This window comes from Larimichthys crocea, chromosome VII (assembly GCF_000972845.2).
Source record: "Larimichthys crocea isolate SSNF chromosome VII, L_crocea_2.0, whole genome shotgun sequence".
NCBI classification, from domain to species: domain Eukaryota; kingdom Metazoa; phylum Chordata; class Actinopteri; family Sciaenidae; genus Larimichthys; species Larimichthys crocea.
Genome location: NC_040017.1, coordinates 8,605,517 through 8,617,184, shown reverse-complemented (window position 1 = coordinate 8,617,184; position 11,668 = coordinate 8,605,517). Strand labels below are relative to the sequence as shown.

General features: G+C 41.8%; 1 protein-coding gene across 1 annotated transcript in view; it reads left to right on the top strand.

Moving 5' to 3' along the window:
• The first annotated feature begins 2,415 nt into the window (after positions 1-2,415).
• clpb (ClpB family mitochondrial disaggregase) overlaps positions 2,416-11,668 on the top strand; it is a 29,366-nt gene continuing 20,113 nt past the window's right edge. The window contains exons 1-3 of the mRNA XM_019254749.2: positions 2,416-3,084; positions 3,242-3,293; positions 5,811-5,897. Coding sequence (XP_019110294.2) covers positions 2,628-3,084; positions 3,242-3,293; positions 5,811-5,897 — 596 coding nt within the window. The 5' untranslated portion in view covers positions 2,416-2,627. The remainder of the gene's footprint in view (positions 3,085-3,241; positions 3,294-5,810; positions 5,898-11,668) is intronic.

The following is an 11,668-nucleotide window of genomic DNA, read 5'->3' as shown; positions in this document are numbered from 1 at the left end:
TAAGGGTCGACTTTCTTCAACAGGATGACCAGAGCATTACATTGGCAATATCAAAACAATAAAAATCCTAAATAACAACAATTCAGCAGCATTTTTCTCAAAATTGAGGGAGGGTTACACATGTCCAGGAGGAAAAACGTTGAAGAGTACTCTTTCATAGCAGACATTTTGACTTACCAAAGACAGATGTAGTCAGTAACATCATTAAAAGCTGTATTACATTGCAATAACTGCCAAAGCAGAGTCATAAGTAATGTTACTTCCACCTGTGATTTTCCTGTTGTCTGCAATGAAAAGTGACAAAGACACAAACATCAGCCGTGGCTTATTCTCATTGAGATCAATAGTGATAATGAGTTTAAAAATGCTTTGGAAACCCAAACATATCGACAACTTTTAGCTGTGAGAATGAATATTGTCAGGCCCATTGCATTTAAGTGTGATGTCTGGTAAAGGTGCCAGTGGATTTATGATAGCAGAGATTGATGTCCTCTGATGATTCATGCGTTGGGAGACACACTGCCAGCACACAACATACCCACTTAATACATCGCAGCTCTACTCCACTTTATATGTCCGCGTGACTCTGATTGGATCGTATTTCATTCGCAAGAAAATGGCATTTTCAACAACACTTGGTTACTCTTTTTCTTTATAGAAAACAATGTATATATTTAGTGCTAACCTCACACACAGTGTGCAAGTAGGTGTAGATGAAAAGGCCAATCAGTAGAACCACCAGATTTCTGAACAATCCGCCTCCGCTGTTCCTCCTACTAAATGAAAGGGTCTTTCTCTCCTTTTTTTTTTTTTGTACAGTAGTGCTCTGCGTTATTGTCTGCCGCAACATCATGATTCAACAGTTAATATTTACATAAACCTAAGGAAGCAAGATGCTCTAAAAATGCAGTTTTGCTGCAATTTTGGAGATAAGCTGACATGCTATTATTAAGTTTATTGTGCAGAGGAAGTCATACATTTATGCAATGTTTCCTCTCAACTTTGAGCAACAGTCTTGCTTGTGTATGCATCACAATGAACCACAAACAAAAATATATCACTAGATAAGTGTGTTTACATGAGGGAGAATAGCCTAATGTGCATCAGCAATATCTCATGACACTTACACAGCCATAAATGTACAAATAAGAGAAGGATCTTTGAGAAAGACAGACATATTTTAAGCATTTAGATGAAATAACAGGGCTGAGACACATGAGGGGACAGTAGAACAGTTAAAAGAAGAAAATGTACTTTATTAATTACCAATGGGGAAATGTGGAGAGATAGTGGAGTGATGGACTGCCACATAGCAGGTTGGTGCCAAGGAGATGAACTGGCACTTTCCCAGCTACTAGTCCAGTCTCATTACTGTTGTCTGTGCTGGACTTCAACTGATACCGCCCTCTGGTTCCCAAACCAAGTCCTACTGAGCCACCCAAAATGAGTTTCTGTTGTGATGAAAGTGTGGTGTTTTAATCAGATTGTATTGTATTGTAGAAATTGAGAAAATTACCTGGGTAAATTAATACAGAGGACATACAGAGGACTGAAATTGCGTTTTCCTCTTATCCCGGTGCTAACAGCAATAAACATAAAAATATATAAAATATAAAAGACATCCAAGAAAAGACTGTGGCAAATCTGGAAGATATAAATATGGCAAATATGGCGGTATGAACAGAATGAACAATATAAACAGAAACAACAGTATGAGTAAGGCAATATGGCACAGTATAAACAAAATGATCAGTATAACTATAAATATGGCAATATGGCAGTATAGACAGAGATTAAATAGGGATATTTAATTTATCCAGCCATTTCTATTATGTCCTAAACATTTATCCTCACGAAACATGACGTTTGCCTCCCATAACCTCATGGAGCCACAACAACAACCACCTGAGTTACACTGAGCTTTGAGGCCACCTGGCGGCCTTAAAAACCCTCTGTCAGAGTAGGTACACTGACAAAAGAACAGCTTGTGTCAGCAAATGTATGTGTATGAGAAAGGACCAGAAGGATTCTGTTCTGTCCGGATACACTAAATAAACTGTCCACAGTGTATGTTTGGTTTAAATTATACAGATTAATCAAATTCAGGGGCATTATCCTGTAAATTATTATTATTACTTCAGGCAAACAACTGATCCAAAAGTAACGGTTAGCGCCTGGCAACACTACGCATGCGCAATACAGAAATAACTGCCAGTTTGTGGTTTAATTCAACCGTTTCGAGGTCATTTCGGTATCAGTGCAGCTATTTGTCATATTTAACATAAATATGAGAAAGCCGATGATTTATGTGTACCGAAGCGAGTTTAACACATTTAGTGTTTAAGAGTTTAATTTGATCTAAAGCGAACACGGAAGTCGCCTAACGCAGAGGTTTCCAGTAAAACACCATTTCCCAAGATGCACCACACGTTCTGGTGACATCCACGGCCACGATGAGGTGAAACGGTTGTTTTCGTTCCGATGGTTGTGATTAGCTGCCGGTGAATTGAGGGCTGTCACACTGGGATTAAAGCAGATTAAAGCGGTATCCCTGGTCCCGTATCATCTGGAATTACTGCCGGACTCAGGGTTTCATCCCCCGCTTCGGTTTCGGTGAGTTTATCGCCATGTTATCATCGGTACCCACCAGGCTAATTGCGCGAAGGTCGCGCAGCCTGTCACCGTGTAAGCGGGTTCTCCAGACCAGTGCGAGCGGATCCGTATGCCAGAGCATCCGCGAACCACCGGCGGAGAGCAACCGCAACCCCATCGTGTCCACCTCCCGGGTCTCCAGAAGGGGGATTTTGGCCGAGGACACCGCTGTTACCAGTGTGAACCCGTTGGTGCAGTACCACCACCTCGCCCCTAGATGGCTGTCCAACCTGGAGAACCGCCGGAGCTCCTGGGCGGCTCTGGCCAGCAGAGGGCGCAACAACAACCAGTACTGGGAGGAGAGCGGGCAGAGCGGCGGAGGTGAGGGCCAGGGGGCAGGCGGGGGATCCAGCCGGGCAGGAGTGGCGTCTGCCGGTGTGCTGTCTGCTGCAGCCGTGGCCTTCTGTCTGAAGAAAGATTCCGATAACAAAGGTATATATAGTCAGCTGTCATTGGTTAGTGATAAATCACTGAATAACCCTAACCCCTTTTAGCTTTGAAATCAATATTTGCACATCTGTGCATTTAAGTTTACAGTATTAGTCTTATGTAATGTTTTCTGTATTGTTTTCTGTCTTTGCAATAAAAGGTGATGCTCTTCTGGAGGCAGCGAGGACCAATAACTCCCAAGATGTGACCAGGTACCACACACACACACACACACACACACACACACACACACACTCTTAATTAATAAACATTTAACTTGTCCAAAGTACATAATACTAAATAATACATAATGCACATCCATTAGCTGCGATCAATATTGGTTGTTTCATGGCTAGAGTGGAGCTTTTCAGTTCAATAGGGAATCAGTCGGGCTGTGTAATGTCGATATAACATCACTAACATAATATGACTGAGACGTTTGATTATTGTAATACAGCATGTAATTGATAAATGGTACAATTTTGTTCAATTGTGCCCAGTTAAATGACTTATTTTGCCATCACATACATCCCCTGCTGCCACTCATTTTAATATTGTATACGTATCCAGATAAATTAGGCAGAAACACGGCAGCTCTTTATTCTCTCAGTTTCAACCTCATTTAACTCTTCATTTACTTTAATAAAGAAACCACGAGTGGCTCTATCAAGCGATCTTTGCAGTATGATAATGTGTTTTCAGTTTTCTTGTGTGCTCTTTAGGCTTATTTAGGCTACACAGCTCTTTTATTAGCCATCATCTTCTACTTTTTGGTATTTGTTCATCTGCTGAGGCCAGCATCATCTGCAGTACAGTTATATGACCTGTTGTTGTTGTTGTTGTTGTTGTTGTTGTCCTCCCAATAACCACCAGGTGGAAGAAGAGGACCATCTGTGTGTGTGTGGAGAGAGGTGGTGTTTGCAGGGTGGATGTCACATTTATCCACTCATAGCTCCATTTCAGCATTTTTTTGATTTCAATTAAAATGCTCTGAGGTTGATATCAAACTCTAATATAGCCCCATACAATTTCCTTGCACAGTCAAAGACAACCAGAGCCACCCAAAAAGGAGTATGTGTGCCTTTATAGGGTTTATAGTACTTCTTGGTCCCGTCTGTTTTGTTAATATTTCATTACAAATCGTGAGTAACTATCAAAACAGACAAAAGTATTCACAGTGTACTCAGATGTGCAAGCACACAGGGATGATCCTAATATTTTGGCATCAAAATATTCAAGAACATGCAATGTACCAAGTAATATAATTCCAGACAAAGACATTGCACTCTATGTTAATTTGTATTAAATCTGTGTTTGTGTAATGTGTACAGTGTGCCGTTGGGTATTCATATCAGTGTCTATGAGCACAGTGTACATATGTCCATGTGTGTCTCCGTTTGGTGGCTTGGGTTACCTGTGCCCATGTGGCAGATGGTGAAGGTGAGAGTGCAGCGAGACAGTCAGCTAGACAGCCAGTCAGCAGATCACAGATGTGTTAAGTGCTTTGGTTTAGTTTGTGGAAGTGGTAGAGTGTCAGGGTGTGTCTGCTGAGAGCCAGTGGAGAGGATAGAGGTTTCGTTTTCACTCAGGATTTATAGAAGCAGTTGTTCTACAGCTGTGGGGAAACGTTTTATTTGCTTGAGACATCGTTTTCATTTTAGAAGATGTGTATATGAAGTTGATGTTATGTCATGAGGCTCCAACAGAAAAAGTCTCTGTAGTCTTTCCACTGATACAGGTTTGTGTAGGCTGAATGATGCAGGATTTTAGGGATGGAGGTTTCTGTTGGTTCATATGTTGTGCTTATGAAATTATGATACCTCTGTGATCTTATCGCTCACAATAAAACACACATCAAATACAATTTTTTAGGTTATTAATCACAGATTTTACAAATATTTTTGATACTGTGTTGTCCTTCTTTAAAACATTGGAAGACCAGAGTTGCCAGATACATTTGTCAGTATACTGATCCCCTCATGTAATTGCTTGACACAGTGCTTTTACATCCATGCATTTGTTTGGTGAAACGCAAAAGCTTTGACTTCCTACAGTGCCCCATCTTTAACTAAACTGTCTGGTAAAAATTAAAGTGGCATGAGCTGCTCACTTTGACTGAACTGAAACAGGTACTGCACCCTGAAAAGCTCGGATGTAGCTGCAGTGGTAAGCCATATTGTCTCCCTAAAAACTCCCCAAAACTTGCATGCTGACCAGGCAGTGAAAACAGAACCAGAGAGCTTCAGAGCTGAGTGCAGACCAGACAGAGGCCACTGTGTTGACTGTAAACACACACACTGTCTGCCTGCTCAGCGCAAGAAACGACAGACGGATCACTTACACACACACACACACACACACACACTCTTATAAGGACTGTGCCACTCCAGTACCTGATGTCATAGCCTCGAGCAGAAAACTCAACACACACCTGGCTTACACACACACACACACATTAACTGGTCAAAGAGCAAGTGTGTGGCTTCAGATAAAGACAAAGATAACATGAGCTGGTTTCATGCCGGTGTGTCTAACAAGGATGACAGTCAGACAAACAGCTGGACAGGCTTTTTTTTTCAGAGTTTTTTGCATTTTACGTCTCCCTTTTGAGTATGAACAAGTCTTTATTCTGGCATCAATATATCACAGTGATAGATACTAACAAAATCACCACTGCTATATTTTAGGTGCTTAAATTTGAACCTCTCTTTGTTTCTTTCCTCCATCAGACTGCTAAAAGAGGGGGTCGACCCAAATCACCGGCACCGTCTAGGTTGGACTGCTCTCATGGTGGCTGCCATGAACCGACAGCACAGGTCTGTGTGTGTTTCATCCAACTAAACCTTCTGAACAAATCGTATGTAACAGTGCTGTAGTGTTTCTGTGTCGCGCAGCTGTCTGCCCGGGTTAACATGCGAGCATATGTCATCCTTGTCCCGGCTGTAGTTGTTACAGTAGGTCTTCAGAAGTGCAAAGTGCGACTTTCAGACTGACAGACGGTCTTTACCCGTCCCCCCCCATCTCTCTGTCCGACAAATTAAATTATCCTCCTGGCCCCCAGAACACACACACAACACAGAGAGGGGCCGAGGTTAAGGCCGGGCCAAATCCAATTTACAGGGCTTTTTTTTCCTTCTCCATCAGGACTGTGGTCACTTTTTTTTGTTTAAGGGCCTCATGTGTCCGTGAGAAACGCAATGTGAAATTTGAATATGAAACTAGTTTAAAATGAGCTTATGTTAAATCTCAGTTTTAGAGTGGCTTCTTCTTCAAGTTCATAAGATGGTTTGAATAAATGCAGCTATAACAGAAACATCTTGATCATTTAGATTTATACTATCGTTATTTATACTACCGTACTATCTATGGTACTATGTGTGTGATTGCAAGACTTAGACGTAGAGGGAATGTGAGATGGATCAAAGTTTGTCTGAACATGTTATATACTTTTGTTTATATAAAGTTACTGAAGTGTTTAATCAATTAGTCAAGCAGCAGAAAGTGAGTTGACAGCAGCTGTTGATAATTGGTTAGTAGTTAAAGAAAAATACCAAACATTTGCTGCTTCCGGCTCTTTAAATGTGAGAATTTGTTGCTTTTACATGATTTTACACAGAATATCCGTTGATTTTGAATAAAACAGGTGATTCAGATTGTACATTTTGATGAGCAATGATTACGGTTGGTGCAATTTTATATAGAGCAAGCAATCAATCTTAAAACTGATTGTAAGATCATTAATGAACATAGTTACAGAGACAAATACGATCACATGCTTTGCTTACTTCACTTTGTGGTGATTTTTGAGCTGCAGTAAGTGTTTGTATTCACATGACGTATGCTGAGTGATTGTAATGTGTTTTTTGTTTTTTTTTGGTTTGGTTGCTTGTGTGTGTGTGTGTGTGTGTATGTGTGTGTTATGAGTGCTATAACTCAGCGAGGCAGTGACACTCCTCTGTGTTTAATCCCGTCTTCCAACCCCCCAGTGAGCCGTCACTGCTGCAGGGAAGACAGAACATCAGTTCACACACATCGGTCACATATGTCTCTCTCTCTCTCTCTCTCTCTCACTCACGCACACACACAGTGAGGATGCATGTGTGACTGTGCACACATAAACACATGGATAAGGGGAGTTTACACTAAATATCTTACAGGCCAACTGCCTATTACTCAGTCACATACAACTTTATTTGCAGCTGTTAAGTGAAAACACAGAGAACATTACTCATGAACAAGGTTTAGCCTGTGGCTAGAGTGTCAGCATTGATCTTATTGTTGAATTACTTCAGCCTTCTCACACACTGTATTTATATTTTCCTGGGCCAGAAGGGATAACTGTGCTTCAAGCTTCAAACTGACTGTTTGTAGGTGTAGCATCCACCGGGCAGCCTCTCTTGTCTTCAGGGGTTGAGGTGCGGCTCCGTGAGGGAATCAGGGGTGGAGTAGAGGGGTGTGTGTAAGAATCAAGGGTGAGACTTCAGGGGGGCGTGTGTTTACTTAGCTTTCATGTGAGGCTAAATCAGGGAGGCGCAGGGCCTGGCCCACTGTTTGCACACTTTAACGCACAATGCCCATCTCCATCTCTCTTTCTCTCCTTCCATCCCTCCCTCGCTGCATTCACGTGCACAATGAGCGCTCAGCCAAGTGTAACGCCTGTTGACTGTTCCGACCTGTCGGCCCGAGTGACTCGATGGGAGGGAGGGGGAAACGAAACGAGGGAAAGCTGAGGAATGATGATGGTACGAGAGGATGAGTGGCTTGTTGGGGAAAGAGAGAGAAGAGAAAGTGATGTGGAGTGGGATTATAGGTTTGGGACCTGGATTAGCTTGATTTGAATAGAGAACGATCCCAGTGAAATATTATCACCACTGCAGCATTATTGTGATGGTAAAAAGTTTGATTTAGAGACATAATTAGTTACTATATCCTGTTGTTCTTTACATATAAACTAAAACAATATTCCCTCGTTGATAATGTAATAATCAGCTTAAGGGGTATTTGACTGTGTGCCACATGAAAGCCACATTTTAACTTGTGTACACTGCTAAAGTTTTCTACAAAGTACTCATTTTCATAAGAATATAGTTCTGGAAATGAAAGATCATGAGATCTATCATTTTGATATCACTGCTACCACGCGATGATTAAGAGAGCAATAGCTGTTCAAAGTTATTAAACACAAACTTCACTGCTTTGCACAGCCAGTTTAACAGAAAATCGTTGAAAAAAGAAAATTAAATTGAACATCATAAAATGCTTCAAAGTTGGTCATTGTAAGAAAAAAATGTAGTTATTTTGTAAAATAAGATTTTATTGATCCCACACTGGGGAAATTCACTAGCTGCTTTGTCCCGTTGGCTTTATTATCCACTTTGAGAAAGAAATGCATACAGACTCCGTGATGACCACGACGGGCACCTTTACAGTGCACAGTTTTACGACTTTCTTTGATAGGGATGGGGAAAACACAGAGCAATGTCAAACAGCAACACCATTCGAGCCATGATGGGGTAAATGGTTTTCCATGGGACTGTGCGTTAAGGAGTTGTTCAGCTGGATGATGTGCTGCTTTACCCAAACTGCAGCTCTTCATCTAACCAGCCCACTGTGGCTGTTTCCTCTTCTTCCTCTGTACCATTCCTCCCTGTAAAAACATGCTATCATTTGCAAAACTTAATAATAAAACGAAATAAGTTGACATCTTGACCAAACAGATTATTTGCGTAAAGCTCTCTTCGTGACATCTATCTGACCCCAGGTGTGCTCCAGGTGAGCTAAGGTCAAGTGAGGTCCAGCGTCTGGACCAGGTGGTCAGAGACATGGATGGTCAGTTCGGGCTCAGGTGTCTATTATATAGCCCAGGAGAGACGGAAGTGTCTGTTTCCTGTCTTCGCTCCGGGGCAAGGATGGGGAAACTAACACCAGCCACCAGCAGTAACACCAGTCACCTGCTGGAAAAACTCTGCAGGCACGAGCTAGAAGGTTGAGTCAGCCTCAGCACCGGCTTGTTAAGTGAACAGCGGTTATTTTTTTTAAGCTTTGGATACTGGGATAGACTGGTTTAGAAGGAAGAATGTCCTTTAAGCCAAGAGTTTGCTCTGTTTCATTTTTTTCTTAGTGTATGGAAGTAAAATCATGTTGTATTTTACAGATAACATTGTTTGGGGATCATATCAGGAAGTCTGTAATTTTAACTTTTGGCCCGGTCCTTTTTGAATGGGAGTTTAACCTAATTAACCTCTGCATGCCTTCAAGTTTGGCCTCAAATTAGTGCTGCAACTCTCCTCCTAAATGTCCCAAATAAAGTTAGCCACTTGATCATCAGTTGATTAGTAAAACTATAAACTGTTTTCAAAAGCTCATTAGTTTTAGCACTATCCTGTGTAATTAAATCTCCCTCGCTTTCATCGTTGTAGCTGCGCTTCCCTCCTTTCATCCACTCCTCCTCCTTCTCCTCCTCCTCCTCCTCTCTGCAGTTTTTCCTCTCTTTATCCCTTCATGTTTACCTTCGTGATGCCATTAACCCTTTTCAGACGATCTCGTTTCTTCACACAGTCCTGCCCAGCCTCGTGTGACCAACCATAGTTTGAGTTTGTGTGTGTCTGTATGTGTCTCGGAGGATGCATCGACTTGTTTGTAGAAGTGCTTGCAAGGGTGAGAGGAGAGCCCTCCGTGGGTCACGGCCCCCCTGCCACCCCCAGCCACAGCGATACAGTAACAAAAGGGGACCCCCCCGATAGTCCCTTTATACCCCCTCAGCAAGGTCAGACACAAAGACCTGGCCAGGCTGTTTCTCAGCCCTCGCTCTCACACAGGAACGCACATGTTCTGCAGTGACGACGCAAACTACCAAATCTGGTCAGATTGTAATTATGATCACGGCGATGAATGGAAAATTTGTCTCATTGTTATTCTGTTTTTTCTCTAGTTTTCACCGGAGTCATTTGTATGTATGATACACTGTACTTTTGTTTTTATGAGTCTGCTGTCCAAACAGACGTTGGTACACATTTAGAGCTGAAACGATTTTTTGATAAATCAGTCACAACTGTTTCCATTTCCATGGTGTTTGAGATAAATATGCTGAACATTACCTGGTCTCATATGAAGATTTGATGATTTTCTTTATCATATCTAATGGTTGACTAAGTATCTTTGAGTTTAGACGTCACCTTTGGCTCTTGGACGTTTCCTATTTTGTACAAATTAATCTTTCATCCATTATTCCATTTTTTGACCCACGCTTCAAATGTTTTATATTTTTGACACGTTTTTGTTAATATATCTTCATATTTTTCTTTTTGAACCACTACTTTTTCTGTTTTTGTAACAGGTGCACATGTTTAGTTTCACTCCTCACCCTTACATTGACTCTGTTGTTCTCTTACATAGTTGCTCCATCATTCTTGATGTCATATCTCCTGTTCGTATCCTGATTTTAAGAGTACAGGGCCTCCTTAAGAGATGTTAGAGACTGTTACATGGTCAAGTATAGTTCTTCTAAAAAAAGGAGTCCACCTCATCTTCCTATGAATAATCCTATAAGTCCTTTCAGGCTCCATGCCATAACCATTTAGCTGAAAATGATCCATCACTCCCTCCCAGGCCGCATTACATAGTCACAGGTTTAATGACAGCCAGCAGCGTATTGGCAGGGTTCATGTTTCGGCCATCGCCCCTGTTCTGTTGCTCTCTGCACAGACTAGCTGGCTAGTTTTTGTGTGTGTCCATGCGTCTGTGTCTCAATGTCAAAGCCATCGCTCACGTTCATGGTGGTAAATGTAAAGTGTGTGCGAGTGTGTTCTGTAGACGGAGAGACGGTACCTGGAATGTCCGCTGGGTCACAGTGAGTGGTGTTGCCGAGGTACTCGTGTTTGTTCTATAAGGCGGTACGCTCCAATGAAGGACTACACACAAACACCCACACACACACACACACACACAGACCCCCTCAAACGGCGCCGGAAACATGCCCGACCCTTTGCCCCCGCACACACATGTACATGTTTCGAAGCAGACGAGGGGAGTGTATCCACCACAACGGGACATACTAGAAAATCAGGTGAAAGACTCGTTCTTAGTTGAGGAAGAGGTTTTTTTTTAACGCTGTGAGATCAGAGAAACTCAGTTTAATTGTCAAGGTTATGTTTGAGGTGGAGGAAGCACATCTCGTCCCAATACCAAATCCAGTCTGCACCCTGCTTCCTGACAACATGTTTAGGTGCTGTGGCGCATAATGTCGCCTGTGTTTTTTAGGAAACAGTTGGAAAAAGAGTTTATTTATTTATTCATTTATTCCGAGGTAGCTCTCCCTTTAATATCTGTGGTTGTATTAGGCCAGTGTGGGCACTGTTGTAAATGAGAAGGCTGCTTTATGACAATATTGGATTTACAATATTTTGCATAAATGTGAAATTTGTTTTTACCTCTGTGAATTCAGCAAAAACACGACACCCTCAGATACTTATTCTATAAACAGCTGTGTGCACAGCATCATGATATACAGTGTGCTGACATAACAAATATATTTACAAGTATTGTGATAGCAGATTTGATCCATATCGCTAACCCATACCTTTAAGTC